This window comes from Pseudorasbora parva, chromosome 18 (assembly GCF_024679245.1).
Source record: "Pseudorasbora parva isolate DD20220531a chromosome 18, ASM2467924v1, whole genome shotgun sequence".
NCBI lineage: Eukaryota > Metazoa > Chordata > Actinopteri > Cypriniformes > Gobionidae > Pseudorasbora > Pseudorasbora parva.
This window is the reverse complement of record NC_090189.1, coordinates 6383701-6405561: the sequence shown is the minus strand read 5'-3', so window position 1 is coordinate 6405561 and position 21861 is coordinate 6383701. Positions and strand designations below refer to the sequence as shown.

Sequence of the window (21861 nt, the reverse complement as noted above, 5' to 3'; positions counted from 1 at the left end):
TAGTTGGAATAGGCGTATGCTTGCAGATATGAATTGCGGTTGATTGTGACCGGAGCCTTTTTACAGACGCGCTTCCTCTACAGAACAGACTCTGAGTGAAGAACATCGCGAACTCGAGTCTTAAATAAAACCATCAAAATATAAGAGATAAACACCAAAGAGCGAATTAAGCAACACCGGAAAGCTCTATAAACACTTCAACACCACATATCACGCCATGGTAAGAAGAAGAATCCTGCCAGTGTTGTGTAAATGTCTTTGTTTAGCGCGAGTCTGGCTGACATGTGGCTGTGTATGTTTATGTTTCGTATGAGTCGTATCTGTTCGTAATAATTACATATATATACACGTAATTCCATACCACAAACACACACATTACAGAACAACTTATGGCTTTTGTTACGATTATTTTCTTTTACTGTATATGTGTGTTGTTTACACACTCACACACTCATGTATGTATGTATGTATATATATATATATATATATATATATATATATATATATATATATATATATTATCATTCTAATATGAAGATTTAATATCAATGTTGGTAACAGTTGTGCGCTTAATATTTTTCTGGAACCTGTGATACTTTGTTCAGAATTTACAGATTAATAAAATGTTAAAAGAACAGCATTTAAAAAAATATATAAATCTTTTCTAACATTTTAAATCTTTACTATCCATTTTTAATATAAATTCATCACAGCCTTGCTGAATAAAACTATTAATTTCTTTCAGAAACAAATGAAAGACCCCAGACTTTTGAACTATAGTGTATATTGTTACAGAACATTTCTATTTTAAATAAATGCTTATCTTTTTTTCTTCTTTTTTTTTACGTTTTATTTATCAAATAATCCTGAAAAAAATATCACAGGTTATAAAATATATATGAAGCAGCACAACTGTTTAAATAAAATATATTTAAAGTGTATTAAAAAAAAATTAAATTGTAAATATTAAAGTTTTTCTGTATTATTGATTAAATAAATGCAGGCTTGATGAGCAGAAGAGACTTTAATTGATTTATATATATATATATATATATATATATATATATATATATATATATATATATATATATATATATATATATGTATCATATACCAAAAACGTTATGTCCCAAGTTACATTATGCAAGAACTGTGGCTCATTACTATGAAGGCAGAGCTTATAATATTTGTGATTCATCTGATATTTTATAACAAACCCCAGTGAGTCACAGCATTGAAGAGCTCAGCTGATTTGCATTTTATCTTTGTCTTTATTTCTGGCTATTTGCTTGCACTTTGATGTGTGATGCGTAATGCTTGTTACATACAGTGATAGATTTCCCATGACTGATCTATAGCTGAACTCAGTAAGTTCAGTTATGATCAGATGCTTTTAGATTCATATTTGGGAAAAATTGTAATAATCAGTATTATAACTGAGTGTATTTGTGAGAGTTGAACCTACAGACGAAATCAAATATTCATGTAGTGTCCTGTGTTGGTCTACAGCCTCAGAACGAGCACATCGAGTTACACCGCAAGCGACATGGCTACCGTCTGGACCACCACGAGAGGAAGAGGAAGAAGGAAAGCCGTGAGGCGCACGAGCGCTCACACAAAGCCAGAAAGATGATCGGCCTCAAAGCCAAACTCTACCACAAACAGAGACACGCTGAGAAGATCCAGATGAAGAAGACGTGAGCTATTCTTACCTTCAGCTTTACTTTAGATTTGGGCTAAATGTCAGGGAGGTTTGGTGACCTGTTTCCTGTTTATTTGCATTACAGCATTAAGATGCACGAGCAAAGGAAGAGCAAACAGAAGGACGATGACAAGACACCAGAGGGGGCGGTGCCAGCTTACCTGCTGGACAGAGAGGGCCAATCACGCGCCAAAGTTCTCTCCAATATGATCAAACAGAAGAGGAAAGAGAAGGCTGTGAGTATCCAATCAGACAGCAGATTTCTGATATTTCAGACCCCCTGTGGTGAAAATATCCATCAGTCAACACATTGCTGAGTATTTTCTCTTTAAAACTGCATTTTTAAAAATGCAGTTTGAAACCTCTCGTTTCCTGTCATCACAAACATGTAACCAATCCCGTCATTTTCTCTTTCTCACTGACTTTCTATGATGTTTAAAGTGTTATTAAGAATACCGATTGTTAGAAGGCAGCTGTCTGACTCTGAGACGGCGAACAGTTATCATTTACTGTGTTGTGTCCTACACAAGAAGCAACCTCCCCCAGTTTCTGTTGAAGCCAATACGGAAGTAACTTAAACTGTAATTCATTAAATGGCCACTAGAAGGCTCCAGAAGGGAGAAGAATCTCATTGAGCCCCATGTTAAAATCAAGCGGCAACCTCCCGCGATCTCTCTTGAAGCCAATACGGAAGTAATGTAAACTGCAATTCCTCAACTGGCCTCTAGGGACAGGCTCCAGAAGGGAGCAGAATCTCATTGAGCCCCATGTTAAAATTCTCAACTTTAAAGCAGAAAAAAACATGTTTACAGCCTGGTACAAATTGTGGTTTTGGCTTATAAGGCTAATTTTGATCTTCATGACAACTCTAGGGGGGGGTGGATTTTTTTATAACTCATTCGTTTACGTTATATAAAGCCTTAAGGTTCTGCATAATTAAGGGCGTGGTTACAAGTGGATAGCCATTTATCCGCCGTCTATAGTTATTGCGTCACCTCAGCTCCGCGCACATCCCGCCTTTTTGCCCATTTTCTGTTATCCGGGAGTGACACGCGATGACTCGCTTACAAGATGGCAACGCCCAGCTCGGCCATACTTTAAGCTTCAGAACGGCTTATGGGAATCCTATGGGTGACGTCACGGACACTACGTCTATATTTTTTTTACAGTCTATGGTTAAAATCCCCAACTTTACAGCAGAAAACAGCCTGGTACAAATTGTGGTTTTGGTCTATACGGCTAATTTTGCCCTTCATGACAACTGTGAGGGGGTGAATTTTTTAGAACTCATTTGTTTACATTATATAAAGCCTTAAAGTTCTGCATAATTAAGGGCGTGGTCACTTTGAGTGACTGGTGGATAGCCATTTATCCGCTGTGTGTTAGTCATTGTGTCACCTAAGCTCCGCCCACATCCCGCCCTTTTGCCCATTTTCTGTTATCTTGGAGTGACACGCGATGATGCACTGGCAAGATGGCAACGGCCAGCTCGTCTCTACTTTACGCTTCAGAACGGCTCTTCGGATTTCTGTGGGTGACGTCACGTCCATGTTATTTACAGTCTATGGTCCTACAGTTTCAGTTTCTGGCTCAAACATACAGTATATGCCTGAATTAAACCGGTATTATTTCCACTTGCCTGTGTGCAGCGTTAACTACAGTAAAGTTGACCCGACCCAGTGTATCCTCTAGCTAGTGTGTGAGCGAGTAAGTGGAGGCGGCGCTCATTTGCATATTCATGGTTCCTGGTAAATTAAATGAAGCAAGGGTGTAGAGTTCTGTTAAGCTTTTTCAGGGCATGAAGAAATATTTTTTCACTGGAATTTATTATTTTTTCATATGCATTTTACATTTCATTATGTGCTTTTGTCATTTTTTTATTGCTATTTAAGTTTATTTAATTTTTATTTAGTCTTAGTTTTTATTTTTATGCCAAGGCAACATGTCTAATTTCCTTTATAATAGTATTAATATAATTAATTATTATTTATATTAATTACTAATATAACTAATATTTTATTTCAGTTTTATTTAAATTAACAGAAATGTTTTAGTTAACAATAATAACCAACTTGTACCCGAACAAATATATTAAGTTTTGCCTTCAATATATTTCGTTTTTGAAGCATGTCCCAGAAGGCTGCCATTTCATGTTGTCTTGTCCTATCTGTGAGGTGTCCATACTAACTCTAAGGTTTGTTTGATTCGTTTCTTTAGGGAAAGTGGGAGGTTCCTTTACCGAAGGTCCGAGCCCAGGGTGAAACCGAGGTTCTGAAAGTCATCCGCACCGGAAAGAGACAGAAAAAGGCCTGGAAGAGAATGGTGACCAAAGTCTGTTTCGTAGGAGAGGGTTTCACACGCAAACCGCCCAAATATGAACGCTTCATCAGACCTATGGTAAAATATCACATACACACATATACATATACAAACATTTTGATATTTTACATAATAGAAGTCCTATTACAAACTAAATGCAACAAATAGGTAAATATTGTTAATACTTTACAGTAAGTTGTAACGTTAATGCATGAACTAACAACCATCAATACATTTGTTACCGTATTTATCAACATTAGTTAATAAATAGATCTCTACATGTTTGCTCCGGTCCATTATATATTAACAGTATAGGCATATTTTGCGGGTGGGACGGGTAGTGCATGTCCCCACCACTTTTTGAAACATCTTGCTGCACGGATGAACCTAACTAACACAAACAAAACACCTCTGGTTAACTAGAAGAGCATCATTTCGCTCGAAGAGTCGCTCGTTCCCGCTGTTATCAGTGGCGCGGATTTCTCTTGTGGCTCGTGAATGCTGTGCAGTCTTCAGACGAGCGCTTTAATCTATCGCTTAACGCCGTTGCCGAGACTTTCTATTTGTTCTGGGGAAATCACGAAACAAAATGCTCTTGATGTACAACCACTGATGATATTAGGTTTTGATGAGAAAAAAATACTAGAGCAGATTAAAAACGAGAACTTCTGACAAGCTTAACAAAGGACCATTAGGGAACTAGGCCATTAGGTATTACGAGCAAAGTTTGCGAATCTATGCCTTTATTCACGTGAAAAATCTTGGCACTAGGGGTGACCCCTAATAGTCGAAGATTCGATGCATCGATATGCAGGATCGCATTCGACCACTGATCTCATGGTCGAATCTCCGTGGGTGTTATGAATCGAGGATCATACCATTTTGGCAATATGGGGGTGCTCAATATTAGTGTTAAAAAGACGTGTCACGGCGCTGAGCGATCGCCCCTTTAAGGGCACTGAGCTTCGCACCAGACGCGCCCTGCCTTTAAAATTCGAACACATACACCGACGGCGGCATTTGACGCCTGTCCGCGGCGATTAAATGTATATTTCCCTCAAATCGTGAATGTATATACTGATTTCACCCTGTACTACAAGATACACTCATCGTGCAGTGATTCAAAATTGAACTTGCGCGCGGCGCGTAATGTTCACGTCTGCCTGGTGTGAGATCCTGAGACAGTGCTGAGCTTCAGTCCGGTGTGAGACCCCCTTAAGGCACAATCGGCTGAAGAACGTGCATATAAACGCACTCAAAGTGTTCTTTTCCTCTCTAGGCAGGTATTTTGTTAGGTTTATTTATCAAAATGTTCTTTTATATATTTGTGTGATGTTCTGTGTTTTCGATCGCGGCTTTTAAATGTTATGAGAGAACGGTTAATTTACGAATGTGTAGCGTAGCCTAGTTTTGATCACTTTATTAAAAGTGGTGGCTGTGTGCCGTGTGTAAAGTAAAATAAAAATAGTCTTAGCCTCCTGCTGTCTAGTGTCCTGCCCTTCCCAACCCTTTTATACCGTTTATTTTTTTCCAGTCTATGGTTTACACACACACAGATGATTCGACTATCGGTCGACTATAGAGAGATTCGAATGTGTAAATCCTTAGTCGGGGACACCCCTACTTGGCACTTGCGTTATATTGTGTTTAGATGCAAGAATTAAACATGAGACCATGTTTAATTATTGAATTGATTTCTGGACATCTTAATATTAATCTTTCTGCAATTGTTGCTGTACATATTTTACGTCTGATATAACATTGTGTTAGCAATGCTAAAATCCACATACACCTGTCCCACCCACTTTTTAAAACAGTTTTGCCACGTTTTAACAGATACAACTTTTGATTAAACTATGTATTAGTAAGTGTTGATTAAACATTAATGAACACAAGAACACATTTTTGTAAAGAGTTAACACATATTTCTATGTATATATTAACAGAGTTTTGATTGTAAATGTCTGCAGGGTCTGAGGTTTAAGAAGGCACACGTCACTCATCCTGAACTGAAGGCCACGTTCTGTTTGCCCATCCTGGGGGTGAAGAAGAACCCTTCCTCCTCCCTGTACACTACGCTGGGCGTCATCACCAAGGGAACAGTCATTGAGGTCAACGTCAGTGAGCTCGGATTGGTCACGCAGGGCGGGAAGGTCATCTGGGGTGAGTCTGATTGGCTCTTCGTTTTTTGGCTATGCAATACTTAAAAATGTGTTTCAGAGTAAAAAACATGAAATGCGATGTTGTGTTTCAGGTAAATTCGCCCAGGTGACGAATAACCCAGAAAACGATGGCTGCATTAATGCCGTGTTGCTTGTTTAATGGAAACCTGAAGCGTTTAATAAGGAACTGTGCCTCCGAGTACAGCCAGGAACGGCTCCAGCCTGGAAAACTGTTGTCATTGTCAACGTACTGGAAATCTTGATCACAAAACCAGATGATTTGCAGACAGTTGATGGATTTTTGTCTTCTCATCTGGACCCGATGCTCACAGAAACATGTGGATCAGAAATAAAGTGCTGTTTATTTTCAATAAAATATTCAGCTGTTTCTCTTTGCATTCATTATTTATTCATGGATGTTACTACATTCTGTGATGTAAAGGTTTAGTTCATCCCAAAATAAAAATTCACTCTCGTGTCTTTCCAAACCAATTAAACTTTTGTTCATCTTCTTTTGAGGAAATCAGAGAGATGTCTGTCCCTCCATCGACAGCTACACAACTACCACTTGTGATAAGCTCATAAAGAGATCATAAAACTAAACTAATCCATATAAATCGAGCGGTTTATTGCAATGAGGTTCAATCTCGTGTTACGCAGCATGCTTGAGCGCAAATTAAGCAATTGACTGTCTTCAGAAAATTAGGACTAAACTGCTCGATTTATAAGGATCAGTTTTACGATCTCTTTATGAACTTATTGAAGTGTCTAAGTGGTAGTTGTCAATGGAGGGACAGACATCTCTTAGATTTCATATAAAATATCTTCATTTGTGTTTGAAGATGAACAAAAGTCTTATGGGTTTGGAATGACAGGAGGGTGAGTGATGACAAAATTGCCAATTTGGGGTGAACTGCCCCTTTAAGAGAGCAGGTATTTTACTGTGACGTTATCAGATGTAATACATCTGTATTTATGTGGTATCCTGGGGCAATTCTCACCTGCCCTTTAGATCATTCAGATGCCATAAGAAGATTATAAAGCAAAGTAATCATTTACAGACTCATGTTAGTGTGGTATTTGGAGAGGGAAATGGGTTCTTAATGCTTTGTGCATGTGTGAGAGTTTTGACAGTTAAAATTGTATTTAATGTACATTTCATCAATGCTACATCAAAGTCTATATACTTTAGAATTTTTGATTGACTATTATGGGTGAACCATAAATACAGCCAGTAAGAAATCCCATCTATGATCAAACAGATCAGCCTGAAGACGTTTTTTTTTTTTTTTGGTGGAGATTGAAGGAGATACTCTAAAAGAAGAACTGTTTTGTTGGTGGAGACGCTCTAAAACGAGTCTGCTAGGGAACATTTTCACACCCTAAGCGGAAGTCTATCAAAGTGTTTGGACCTTTCCCTGCCAGGTTGGTTGTTTTTAGCTTGAAAGTTAAGAAAGAGAAAATTAGGGTCTCAGGAAGAAAAAAAAATTGAATATTAGAAAACCAACATAATTACAGATCAGATTGTGGAAACACTGTCAATTTGACAAATGCCAGGAAATCATGATTTTCAGGAATAATATGCAATGTAATGTATAATTTACAGTTTTACGTTACTAAAATATTTAATTGGCTAGAATATATAGTGAAAACTTAGTGTCTAGTTTTACTAGACATTGTTCCACTCCCTTCATTTCCAGGACTGCTCTCTGATACACCACATTTAAATCCTAGCCATGTCTGTGACAGTGTAATGATTTTAAAACTTCATATCCAGTTATTATGGACCATTGGGAGGCTCAATAAATAAATTAAAAATAAATAATAGAAATGATCTTGACAACATGTACAAAAACAAAATTCTCAAGACCAATCGAGTAAGTTTAGGTCATAAAGCTTTATCAAAATCAAAATGTAGATTGAATCTTTCAAGTATTTTTCCATTTTATCTTGGTGAATCGATTGAAATGCGAAATTATGTTGAAACCAGATCATCAAATAATGACGAGTGCCTATAACGGATTAAAAAAAAGCATGTTTAACTGTATTCGTGTAAGATAAACAGGCACTGTGATTTACTCAAAGCTTTCATTTAGAACCAGTGGCGCTAGAAACATTGCAACTTATAAATCGACCACACAAATCTGATTCCTACGGAAGCCCGTTTCCGCCACTAAATAAAAAAATTGCATAAAGTAATTGCGACTTTTTAATCTCAGAATTCTACATTTATAACTCGCCATTGTGAGGGGAAAAAAGTCTGAATTCTGAGATAAAAAAAAATTAAATAGTAATTGCGACTTTATTTGGTGGCAGAAACAGCTTCCATAGAATCGGGAAAAAACAAAAGATCATTCCATTTCAAAGGCCAAAATGAGATTCAGGTTAAGCTACAAATGTCCTCTAGCTAATGATCATCTTCATCTTAAACTTTCCAACACATAGAAAGGCAGTAATAAACGCGTGTGATATTCCAAGGTAAAGGCAAATTGTTTTTTCCCCCATGATAACAATTAATACAGATCCAACACATTAAATCGCCGACAGCCAGTGTTTTTAGAGCGCCACAATGTGCAAAGTCATTTAAAAATAGCTTCCTCTGCTACTTCATCATCAACAGAAACGCCCTTGAAAACAAGGACTTAAGCAGCTGATGCAACCGACATCAATAAAACAGTCCATTAGTGCATAAAACACTTGTGATTGAATAAAAAAATCCGCTTTAGAGTCTAGAGAGCATGACATCATGTAAAGCTGTAATGTCTGAGGAGCGATTAGGCTCCAGTTCTTTCTATTGCAGAAGAACAGAAGGGATTTCTGTGGAAAAAAGCACAGACGATAACCAGTTTGCTGTTTTTAAGTCTTTCTTTGTCCGCTGTCGTTCAAACATAGAAGTCCAGTCTGCTGGGGATGACCTTGCAGCCCTGCATGGAGAAGACGCGCTCCTCTTTAGGGAAATAGTTCAGGTCGTGGGCCATCATTTCAACCACTTCTTTATCCGGGGCGTGACCCTTGGAGACCATCTCGGCCAAACCGCATTGAATGATGTGCTTGTACTCCAGAGGAAGGAACGGCACGAAGAAATCCACCAGGTTCTTATCGATTAAACTAGTGTGCCAGAAACCACCTGTGGATGGACAGAAGAAAAACTAAAATGTGTAAATGGTTTAAGAGACCAAATGATGCTATTTTAAAGGCAAATTTGTGTTTTGAAGGTTGAAGATTGGTCTACTCTGCTCTGATTGGTCAGATGGCCCAGTCTGATTGGTCTACTCTGCTCTGATTTTAGCAGAAGCAAAAACAATATTAAAGCTGCGAGCAGCATTTAGCGGGGTTCAAGCCATTTAAGGTCTTTAAGCATTTGACGCCTTTTGCATGAAAGGTTTTTAAGCACTGAATGAATTTGAGAGATATCAGGTGAAATGAAGTGATTAACTGACAAAATGTGATTTTAAATATTATAATAGTGACTTTACAAAGTCTAAATATGAATTGATCAGGAGAGTGCAGAGAATCATACTGCTGTGGTTTGGTTCCGATCAGGCAAAAAACCTAGGACTAGTTTGCAAAACTAGGTTTTTAACATAATTGTGAATATTTAGATAAAGATTTGATTGACAGTATTGGTTATAGAGGCAACGTTGTTCAGTATGAGAAGATCTATCATAATATATGCATATTATGTGGCTGTTTTAACCCCACCTGATTACAGAGATGGAAAATACAATTTACAGGCAATTCACCATAGGGAATACATGGTTTTCAAAGCTTTTTAACACTTATAGCGCCCCCTATACTCCGATCTCCATAAAACTTTGCATGTGTCTTCAACATGTTATGCCACATATACCCAACAATTTTCGTGAAGTTTTGAGATTCCCCTTAGGATTTATAGGGTTTTGAGTGTATTTTGCCACACCTCTTTTCTAATTGGCCCTGTTATAGCCATCCAAATATAAAAAATCTACTTTTTTTTGATAATTATTGATCTAGAGAGTCCAGAGAATTGTCCTAGACTGGTTTGGTTCTGATTGGGCAAAAAACCAGAGACTAGTTCGCAAAAGTAGGTTTTTATTATAATTGCAAATATTTATTTAACGATTTGATTGACAGCAATGGTTCTAGAGGCAAAGTTGTTCAGCATGAGGAGATCTATGATATGATATGCATATTTTGACGATGTGTGCAACACCACGTGATTGCAGAGCCATAAAACTCGTTAGCGCCAACTAGTGGCCGATTTCTTTCAAAATTCTTACAGACCTCTAGGACCATGAGTCAAACATGCCTACTGAGTTTCGTTCCGATCGACCTCCGTTAACCCTGTCTAATAGGGTCTCAAATTTCATTGGCCGATGGCGGCCATGTTTTTTGAGATACGCCAATGTTCTCATAGACAGACATGGTACCTTGGGCCAAGACACCACATACCAATTTTCAGGTCAATCGGACAAGTGGTCGCGTGGTTATAGCCCTTTTTGTGTTTTTTTCCATGTTATAGCGCCACCAAGTGGCCAATCGTCGCGATTTTTTTATAGTGACCAAAGACTGAGCCCATTAACATGTGTACCAAGTTTGGTGATGATATCTCATTTCTTGCTGGAGTTATAGCCTCTTTAGTAAAATAGGCTCCGCCTTAAATGTACATTTCCACGCCCCTTTTCGTTCATGAGTCAAAATTTCAACTTTTTTTTGATAATTATTGATACTCAGTCTAGAGAGAACATTTTGGCACTGGTTTGGTTCTGATATGTCAAAAAACCAGGGACTAGTTCGCAAAAGTAGGTTTTTGACAAAATTCAAAATGGCGGGAAAATTTGCATACCGGAAATGAAATCGGAGATATACGTTTTGTTCGCCAAGGTCTCAGCTTTCCAATGATATAAGACACTTGACCCTTAGGATGAACGGTTTAGGAGTTATGAGCCATTTCGCGTTTTTGGTTGCTGTAGCGCCACCTATTGGCCAATCTGGCTCATAATTTGATAACCTCTCCTCGATTTTTGGACTACCTATTGACAAAGTTTGAAGTCTCTAGCATTTACGGTTTGGTCTGCACGATGAGTTTTACGGCAGAATAATAATAATAATAATAATTAAAGCTGCGAGCAGCATTTAGCGGGGTTCAAGCCATTTAAGGTCTTTAAGCATTTGACACCTTTTGCATGAAAGGTTTTTAAGCACTGAATGAATTTGAGAGATATCAGGTGAAATGAAGTGATAAAATGGCAAAATGTGATTTTAAATATTATAATAGTGACTTTATTAAGTCCAAATATGAATTATAGAACAATATTAATAAATAGTATGACAAAATTACTATTTTACTTTGCTAACAGGATTAACATGCTGCTAGGTGGTTGCTAGGTTGTTCTTGATGGTTGTTATGGTGTTGCTAGGCAGTTGTTAGGTGTTTATAGATGGTTACTATAATGTTTATAGAGTTCTTACTATGTTCTTTGCCTGATTTAACACTTTACTAATCACTGCTAGCGTGTGTAGCATGTTGCAAATGTTGTTTGCTAGCATGACAGACACACACACACACACACACACACACACACACACACACTTCTGTTTTACATATGAATAAATTAAATAATGCTTATATAGATATTTGAAATAAATGATAGATAAATTGCTTAGTCATTGTTTTCCCCTTTAATTTCAGGTGTTATTTTATTTGTAATGTAATATTATTGTTAAAAAAAACACATCAAACTGGCAAACATTGAGAACATTTTATTTGCAATATTATTTTAATGATTTTAAAACGTTTATTTATATGCTTTGTGAGCAGAATGAACCAATGAGTGGTCTTCTGCTGCCCTCTGGTGGTTTTGTAATTGTAATTGTAAGGAATATGTAATAGGCACATTTTTCATGTTAACTCATTTAAACTTTAATTTAGTTGCAGATATATTTGAAATAAATTATTTTGACAAAATGTGATTGTAAATGTTGTAAAAGTGACTTTACATTGTCTAAATAGGAATTATAGAACATGATCAGTAAATAGTATGACAAAATGACTATATGAGCCAGCAGGTGGCAGCAGAGCACCACTCATTTTCATTTTAAATGAGCACATTTTCCAAGTTAATGCAATCAAACATGCTTTTCTCACATGCACATATTGTTGAAGATACAGATATTTGAAATAAATGATAGGTAACAACTAGCTTATTCCAGGTTTTCCCATTTTAAAACATTTTCCGGCATTATTTTTATTGTAATATAATAATTATTTGTGAAACATAAATCAAATGAACAAATTAATTGGTAACACTGACAAAATATAATTTGAAATGCTATTATAATGTTTTTTAAAGTTTATGCTCAGTGGACAGAATGAACCAATGACTGGTCCTCTGCTGGCCTCCGGTGGCAATTTTAGGTAATATGCCATATACGCATTTGCACTGTCACCTTTTTTACTGTTATAGAGGCATCTAACGCCCGATCTCCATGAAAAGTTGCATGCTTCTTTAGAGTCACATGTTGCATTTGCCTACCTATTTTTGTGAAATTTTGATTTTTCTTTCAGGATTAATAGGCTTTTGAGCATGTTTTACCACACCTATTCTCCAAATGATCCTGTTATAGCTACCTAAAGTGTAAAGTTCAACATGTTTTTGACAACTATTGATCAGGAGAGTCCAGAGAATCATACTGCTGTGGTTTGGTTCCGATCAGGCAAAAAACCAAGGACTAGTTTGCAAAACGAGGTTTTTAACATAGTTGTGAATATTTAAATAAAGATTTGATTGACAGTATTGGTTCTTGAGGCAAAGTTGTTCAGTATGAGAACATCTATCATAATATATGCATATTATGTGGCTGTTTTAACCCCACCTGATTACAGAGATGGAAAATACCATTTATAGCCAATACAGGCAATTCACCATAGGGAATACATGGTTTTCAAAGCTTTTTAACACTTATAGCGCCACCTATACTCCGATCTCCATGAAACTTTGCATGCGTCTTCAACATGTTATGCCACATATACCCAACAATTTTCGTGAAGTTTTGAGTTTTCCCTTAGGATTTATAGGCTTTTGAGCGTATTTTGCCACGCCTCTTTTCTAAATGGCCCTGTTATAGCCATGCAAATGCAAAAAATCAACTTTTTTTTGATAATTATTAATCTAGAGAGTCCAGAGAATTATCCTAGACTGGTTTGGTTCTGATTGGGCAAAAAACCAGGGACTAGTTCGCAAAAGTAGGTTTTTAACATAATTACAAAAATTTAATTAATAATTTGATTGACAGCAATGGTTCTAGAGGCAAAGTTGTTCATCATGAGGAGATCTATCAAATGATATGCATATTTCATGGATATGTGCAACACCACGTGATTTCAGAGCCATAAAACTCGTTAGCACCAACTAGTGGCCGATTTCTTTCAAAATTCTTACAGACCTCTAGGACTATGAGTCAAACATGCCCACTGAGTTTCGTTCCATTCAACCTCCATTAACCTTGTCTAATAGGTGCTCAAAATTCATTGGTCTATGGCCGCCATGTTTTTTGAGACACACCAATGTCCTCATACACATACATGGTAGCTTGGGCCAAGACACGGCATACCAATTTTCAGGTCAATCGGACTAGCGGTCGCGTGGTTATAGCTAATTTCATGTTTTTTCCACATTATAGCGCCACCAAGTGGTCAATTTTCAAATTTTTTTTATCCTGACCTCAAAATGAGCCCATACACATGCGTACCAAGTTTGGTGAAGATATCTCATTTCCTTCTTGAGTTATAGCCTCTTTAGTAAAATAGGCTCCGCCTTAAATGTACATTTCCACGCCCCTTTTCGTCCATGAGTCAAAATTTCAACTTTTTTTTGATAATTATTGATATTCAGACTAGAGAGAACATTTTGGCACTGGTTTGGTTCCGATATGTCAAAAAACCAGGGACTAGTTCGCAAAAGTAGGTTTTTGACAAAATTCAAAATGGCGGAAAAATTTGCATACCGGAAATGAAATCGGAGATATACGTTTTGTTCGCCAAGGTCTCAGCTTTCCAATGATATAAGACACTTGACCCTTTGGACGAACGATTTAAGAGTTATGAGCCATTTCGCGTTTTTGGTTGCTGTAGCGCCACCTATTGGCCAATCTGGCTCATAATTTGATAACCTCTCCTCGATTTTTGGACTACCTATTGGCCAAGTTTCAAGTCTCTAGCCCTTACGGTTTGGTCTGCACGATGAGTTTTACGGCAGAATAATAATAATAAAAATCAGTACAATTACAATAGGGTTTCAGCACTTCGTGCTTGAACCCCTAATAAAAATCAGCACAAATACAATAGGTGTTCAGCACTTCGTGCTTGAACCCCTAATGAGGCATGTGACGTACTGTTTCTGTTGTTGAAGACGGACAGTGACAGTGCCGTCTCTAGATCCTTCAGCTGGATCTCCTCTCGCTCTCTCCCGTCCTTCCAGAAATCCAGAGCCACCTGAACGATGTTCTCACCGCCGGCGTTACTGGAAAAACAAAAACATCTGGGTGTAAAAGCGTCCTCTGATTAAAAAAAAAATTCAGAGCAAATAGATACCAGTCAAAAGTTAGGAATAAGTTACTTTCTAAGTCTCTTCTGCTCACCAAGTCTGCTTTAATTTTATCAAAAAATATAGTTGTATTTGGAAAATATTATTACTACAATTTAAAATAACTGCTTTTTATATTATATATATCTATATATCTATATATATATATATATATATATATATATATATATATATATATATATATATAGATATAGATATATATATAATATGTTTTCCTGTGATCAAAGTTGAGTTTTCAGCATCATTACTCCAGTCTTCAGTGTCACATGATCCTTCAGAAATCATTCTGATATGAGGATTTGCAGCTCAGTTATCAATAATGGTTCTTATTATCAATGTTGAAAACCGCTTCTCTGCTTAAAATTGATTATTTTAAACTTTAATAATATTTCACACTACTGTTTTACTACATTTTTGATCAAATAAATGCATGCATGCACACATATATATATATATATATATATATATATATATATATATATATATATATATATACACATACATACATACATACATTAGGGCTGGACAATAATTCAATATCAATATATATCGCGATATAATTTTTTTCAATAACGGTGATATGATTTTTAAACACATTTCCGATATTTCGATATGACTGACGTTCAGGGCGCATGCCATCATAAGAGCAGAACACGATTGGCTTCTTGCGTGATGACGTAGGCCTACACCACGGATACGCAGCCAGGGCTCAGCAGCAGTAGTAGGCTGATAGATCCAACGCGGCACGTTTTAGCTACAAAGAGAGTTTCCCTGACCGCAACACAAATGTGACTGAACGAGCTTCCACAAGTAAGGAGAAATAAATAGTTGATAAGAGAAGAAAGACTAACTTTCTTTAGTGGCGTGGAAGTGGTTCGTCTATCTAAAGCACTATTCACACGGGATTAGTATTATCTAGGGACCTCTGTGATTTAGAAATGACTCATCATCTGAGTTTTGCGTGGCGCATTCGCACGGGATAAGCAAAGCCTGTGATTTTACTCCTACTGCGAATTTACTGACTTCTCCCGGATATGATGTTCGTTATAGATAGCTGTATGAAATCATGAACAGGCATCGATATCGTTTTGATTATTTTACAGTAGCCTAATAAATAAATATAATTTCGCTCAGTTAGCGAAAAGACGCCATAACTGAGCTCAGACCAGCGGCAGGAATCAGATTTCATTTATCACGAGTAGGAAGCTGACAATATAGCCTACGGCGGAAGATTCATTTTCAAAACTAAATGTAAAAGCGCCTATTTAAACAAGATTGTCATTGTACTATACTGTTCTGTTATGTTTTTCATTCAGAACAGTGTTGATGTTAATATTAAACACACCATTCAATCAGATTACTCTCAAATTGATAGGCCTACTCATTCTAAAGTGAAAGTATAATCCGTGTGGGCGCGGCTGCACGGGAATGACTGAACGGTGCGCGTTATGAATGCAGACTTTATTCTTCGTGAAAGATAAAGATAGAAATGCTCACAGGAAGAAAAAAAGCTTGCAAAAAGTATATACAATCCGCCTAATCCTGGCCAAATCACAGAGATGTCGATTCGCACAGGACTAATGTTATCACAGGACCGCGGTGTTCGGCGAAATATGGTAGGTAGGCTAATTTGCGGGGGAGTTTTTACTTTACAAATTACAGACATGGCCGATTCGCACGAGATTAAGATCACAGACATTCTCTGCAATTATTACAAATCACCAGAGGTCCCCAGATAATACGAATCCCGTGCGAATGGGGCTGATATTAAACTTGTGCCGGAGAGGTGCCGACTAGGGGTGTAACAATACATCGACATGGATGCATCAATCTAATGTCTAATAATACGATGCCAAGCATTACAAATAATCCATGTAGACTATTTATGTAAGAGGCAAGTGGCACATTTGTTTTAATACTTTCCACATTTGCACACAATGTCATGTATTAACACCAATGCGTTCATTCTCGTTTAAATTACCTTTCAAAGCTTGTGAAAGACGGTCAGACATGGCTTCACGAAAATGTATCATTTGCTCGTGTTTAAAGCCTTGCAAAAAGCAGCGTGCAATCATCTCAAACAGAGCACAAATAGGCCACTGAATTGAGTCTTCTTTTATTTATTTTTTTGTGCATCAGTAGATAAAGGTATAGTTTTGCATAAAAGGAGAATATAGCGCTATGAATCGTTCTTCACTGAAATTTAAAACTTAAATGCTCAATAAACTGCGTCTGCGAAGTGAGAGTCTTGTTTATTTGATGGTGATTTCACATTTCTTGTTCGTATAAAGGCTAAATACAAATAAAAGGTGAACATTAATTTATTTGTACCGTTTTTATTTCTGAAATATTATATAGTTTTATAGGAGGAGGTTTCATAGACTTGGCAAATTAATTTGTCAGAAGTTTGTAGGTACAGAAATCCTTTGTGGCAGTTCTTGGTAGTTTTTCTAAAGCTTTTATATAGTTCATATCGATATCGAAATTATATCGTATCGACCAAAATTAAGAAATATATCGTGATATAAATTTTGGCCATATCGTCCAGCCCTAACACACACACACACACACACACACACACACACACACACACACACACACACACACGCACACACGCATGTATGCGTTTACAGAATGTGTGTGTAATGTGTATAATAATTATGTATATTTGCATACAAACATGTATATATAAGAAATATTTCCATATATAATGTAGTCATATCACATATTTTAAGATACATCCATGTGTGTGTATTTATGTATACATGATAATTAAACACATTATGTAAGCACATACTTTTATTTCTAACACTGACCTGAGGAAAATGAAGATGGCCTGTCTGTACGACACTCCGTTCAGATTGTCATAGAAGTCCAGGTAAGGCTTTATACTGTCGATCAGCCCGGGATGCATTTTATCCATTTCATCAAAGATGAACATGGAACGTGGGCAGTTGGACACATTCCCCTTCACCCAGTCCTGTAACTGGGACTAAACAAATGCAAACATACATGTTGTACATATTTGACTATAAAACATTTAACTGGATGCAGTTTGTTGGTGCAGTGAAGTACATAACACTATATTAGTGTATTTACATATATAAACAGGTTACCTTGTATGTGTCGATGTGTTTCTCGTGGGGAAAGTGTGCCGTTGCTGTAAACAGATGAACAAAGCTGCTCGACATCCCTTTCTTGTATATATTTTCGGCTATCAGCTGGCTCACGAAGTTCTTCCCAGTCCCGGTCCAGCCGTGGAGGGACAGAACCAGAGGTTTCTTTGGGTTTTCATTGTTCATGAAACCTGTGACGGCTTTCAGGACGACCCGAGCAGCCACGTGCTGTCCGTACAGCTTGGTGTTGAGGTCATACTTCAGTCCTGAGGATGAGAAAACAGATTTACAGCAAACATATGATTTATACGCAACATCTGCACGCCAAATAAATAAATACATGCATGAGACAACAAAACAAGTGTCACTGTACTTCAAACAAGAAAAAAAAAAACAGTTGTATTGTTCCGATGCATGTTGGCTGATCAAATCTAACAGATTCTGAATAAGACAATTGAGATAATAATAGGCTTGAACAATTCGGACTTTACAACTCACAATTTTTTGAGATAAAAAAAGTCAATTGCGAGATGAAAATCACTATCGTGAGAAAAAAAGGTCTCAATTTATTCTGTGGCGGAAACACGCATTCATAATGCAGCTCTAATTTTGCATGAAATTATGACATAATGACACTAATTTCATCCTGCCTTTCGATATTTCAAGCACTTTTAAAAATCAAGCAATTCATAAATATGGCCTACATTTAAACATTTTCAAATCAAAGCACATAGTACAAACACTGTTTTATAAATGTCTTTGTTTACAATGATAATTTAAAAACAAACATACAATCTGGCTGTAAAATTTCAAAAAATAATATTTGTCATTCGTAACAGATTGTAAAATCAACGTACAATAAGTTGCTTTTTTGGTGCTTTTACGTTACATAATGCACATATGCATGATCAAATCAAACTATAATACACATTCTGATCACATTTTCACCTGTTGCATTAAAGTTGACCCAGTTCTCGTCACACGCTTCATATAAATAGCGATATATTTTTTTGCCCAGCATAGCAACTCCTGTTCCCACAAGCAGTGTGGTGGACACGGGCTCTATGGCCTCCACGATCAGCCCTGAGACCAGGATGCAGTGCAGTAAGGTTATCCATGCGCGAGGCGGTCGAGCTTTCATTTTACTACATTAAACATCGATGCTTTTAATTGGAAACGGGAGGAAAACAAGCCGAAGGCTCCAACTCACTCGCAGCCCGCACTTCCGGCTTGAGAAAAACGTGACGTCCAACGCGTGCGACAAATAACGCATGCGCGCAGCGTTCGGTTCAATAGTGCATGTTGATTTTGCTTTGACTGTTAGGTCACTGGTCAGTGTGTGCCACTCTGTCTATACAATACATGCACATTTTACAAAGAAAAATATGCAGACGAAGATTAAGGGATTATTCCTCAGGAGTGTCAAGTTAAATAAAACTACTTGAAGGTTAAAAAAAACCCTGGGAATATATTAGTTAGGCTATGATTTCTGGGTGAATAATATTATCATTACATGTAATAATAAAAAATAAAAAAATAATACATTTTATTTGTATTGCACTTTACATTTGGAACAAATCTCAAAGTGCTACAGTTAAGATAATTTAAAAATGGAAAAATACAAATAGATTTAATAGCTAAAGGACATAAGCACTCCCAAAAATAAATATTTTAAGTCCTTTTTTAAAAGTCTCAAAAACGAGGGGAGCATAGAAGGGAGCATTTCCATAGATGCACTGGTGGGTTAGAAGGGAGACTTGTATTCAATCCTGGTGGAAACAGGAAGCCAGTGAAGTGAATGGAGAATGGTGTGATGTGATCGAATTTTCGAACTCTCAACAGGATCCTTGCTGCACTATTCTGAACACACTGCAGTCTCTGCAAGCTTTTGTTAGGGATCCTGATGAGAAGTGCATTACAGTAATCCAGTCTGGAGGAGACAAAGGCGTGGACCAGCGTTTTTTAGCATCTGCTAAGGTTATTGTTGGACGGAGTTTAGCAATATTTCTGAGATGGTAGAAAGAAGTCTTGCAGAGGTTTTTGATATGGGCTTCGAAGCTGAGTTGTGGGTCAAATGGTAAAGCAAGGTTGGTGACAGTTGTGGAGAGGGGAATGTCCTGACCAGAGATAGTTATACCAGTTACGGAGGAAATATGTTTACTTATTTACACATGTGCTCATTTATCTAAAGCGACTTACACATTATTAATTAATATGAATAGCATTCAAATTGACTGGGAACACGTGGAACTCATTATCAGCACCAATACAAGAATTTGTGCTTTAACACATGATTATACATTTCCAGATAATGCAATATTGCATACCCAAAAGTTTTGGGACGTCTGCCTTTACGTGCACATGAGCTTTAATGAAATCCCGTTCTCAATCCGTAGGGTTTAATATGGAGTTGGCCCACCCCTTGCAGCTATAACAGCCTCAACTCTTCTGGGAAGGCTTTACACAAGGTTTAGGAGTGTGTTTATGGGAATTTTTGACCATTCTGCTAGAAGTGCAGTTGTGAGGTCAGGCACTGCTGTCAGGTGAGAAGGTCTGATTCACAGTCTCTGCTCTAATTCATCCCAAAGGTGATCTATCGGGTTGAGGTCAGGACTCTGTGCAGGCCAGTCAAGTTCCTCCACACCAAACTCGCTCATCCATGTCTTTATGGACCGACACTTTGTACACTGGCGAGCAGTCATGTTGGAACAGAAAGTCCATCCCCAAACTGCTCCTACAAAGTTGGGAGCATGAAATTGCCCAAAATGTCTTGGTATGCTGAAGCATAAAGAGTTCCTTTCACTGGAACTAAGAGGCCAAGTCCAACCCCTGAAAAACAACCCAATACTATAATCCCCCCTCCACCAAACTTTACACTTGGCACAATGCAGGCAGCCAAGTACCATCCTCCTGGCAACCACCAAACCCAGACTCGTCCATCGAATAGCCAGACAGAGAAGCATGATGGGTCACTCCAGAGAACACGTCTCCACTGCTCAAGAGTCCAGTGGCGGCGTGCTTTACACCACTGCATCCAACGTGTAGATAGATAGATAGATAGATAGATAGATAGATAGATATACTATGTATGTATGTATGCTTTGCATTTCAGGGGCATTGCATGATTTAAAATACTATCAGGAAGTAAACATCACAAGAGGCTGTTAATAAATTCTGCATGCCTTGGCTGTCTCTTTGTTTGGCTATTTGATATGCAAATAAACATAAATGTGGATTTAATTCATTTTAATATGGAAATCGCGGGTTTATACGTTACTATATGACCAACCATTGGACACCGGAACCATACGCTCATCCCAGAACTACAAATAAAGACCAAACATGCCGTACAAACCTGTTTTGTTGTATGAGATCCACTCCGGTCTGCAGCACTCGTGAAAGTAGTAGAGCACGTTCTGATACGTGGCCAGAAAGCCGGTGAGAGCCGCGGCCATCCCGACGGCGATGCTGGTGCTGATCGGCTCTATCGCCGCCGTGAGCGACACACAGCCCGCGAGCGCCAGCCAACACGTCAACCGCATTCTGCAGGCTGACACTGGAGAGAGGACAAGGTGATCTGAATCAACAGCACATCAATATCGGGCTAATCTGCTTTAGTAAACAATTATGAGCGACTTCCGGGAACCGAATCAAAAGAGTCCGCCGAGCACGCGCTGCGAGGAGTTCCACGCCATGGCGTCATAGAAACGCCCATTATAATAAAGCAGGAAGAAAGCTGTAAAACCTGCTTTTGGTTGCTCTATCCCAAACAATTCCTTCAATGTTTCACACTCTTTAAAATACATTAATTATTATATTTTTATTATTAAAAATTACTAATTGCAAATTGTTAATTCATTTGGAAGTTTGCAAATTATATTGCATCCTATATTCCACTTTGACATTGAATTAAACTCACTTCTTCATTAAACTAATTTCTTAAATATTCTGAAAAAAGCTCTCCTGTAGCCTAGCCC

General features: G+C 37.6%; 2 protein-coding genes across 3 annotated transcripts; one reads left to right on the top strand and one right to left on the bottom strand.

The window, feature by feature from the left end:
• Positions 1-60: 60 nt before the first annotated feature.
• Positions 61-6571, top strand: nsa2 (NSA2 ribosome biogenesis homolog (S. cerevisiae)). The gene is made up of 6 exons (XM_067423773.1): positions 61-220; positions 1510-1697; positions 1788-1938; positions 3920-4099; positions 5992-6184; positions 6276-6571. The coding sequence occupies exons 1-6, from the start codon at positions 218-220 to the stop codon at positions 6341-6343; spliced, it is 783 nt and encodes a 260-aa protein (XP_067279874.1). The 5' UTR covers positions 61-217; the 3' UTR covers positions 6344-6571.
• Positions 6572-7543: 972 nt separating this feature from the next.
• Positions 7544-21568, bottom strand: tor1 (torsin family 1). Of its 2 annotated transcripts, none has more exons than XM_067423749.1 (5): positions 21240-21568; positions 17885-18150; positions 17585-17760; positions 14557-14684; positions 7544-9310 (listed from the first exon to the last, which is right to left on the bottom strand). In XM_067423749.1, the coding sequence occupies exons 1-5, from the start codon at positions 21424-21426 to the stop codon at positions 9066-9068; spliced, it is 1002 nt and encodes a 333-aa protein (XP_067279850.1). In that variant the 5' UTR covers positions 21427-21568; the 3' UTR covers positions 7544-9065. The 2 variants fall into 2 exon arrangements, with proteins under 2 accessions (XP_067279850.1, XP_067279849.1); XM_067423748.1 differs by lacking the exon at positions 21240-21568 and adding an exon at positions 18833-19144.
• Positions 21569-21861: the final 293 nt, after the last annotated feature.

What these genes read in the sequence shown, in the direction of transcription:
- nsa2 (XM_067423773.1), top strand. An exon ending in AAGATCCAGATGAAGAAGAC is followed by an intron (nt 1,698 to 1,787) that starts GTGAGCTATTCT and finishes TTTGCATTACAG; the next exon opens with CATTAAGATGCACGAGCAAA. An exon ending in AGAAGAGGAAAGAGAAGGCT is followed by an intron (nt 1,939 to 3,919) that starts GTGAGTATCCAA and finishes TCGTTTCTTTAG; the next exon opens with GGAAAGTGGGAGGTTCCTTT.
- tor1 (XM_067423748.1), bottom strand. Translation starts at nt 19,025, where the DNA reads ATGAAAGCTCGACCGCCTCGCGCATGGATAACCTTACTGCACTGCATC. An exon ending in GCCATCTTCATTTTCCTCAG is followed by an intron (nt 14,685 to 17,584) that starts GTCAGTGTTAGA and finishes TTGTTTTTCCAG; the next exon opens with TAACGCCGGCGGTGAGAACA. An exon ending in CGTCTTCAACAACAGAAACA is followed by an intron (nt 9,311 to 14,556) that starts GTACGTCACATG and finishes GTCCATCCACAG; the next exon opens with GTGGTTTCTGGCACACTAGT.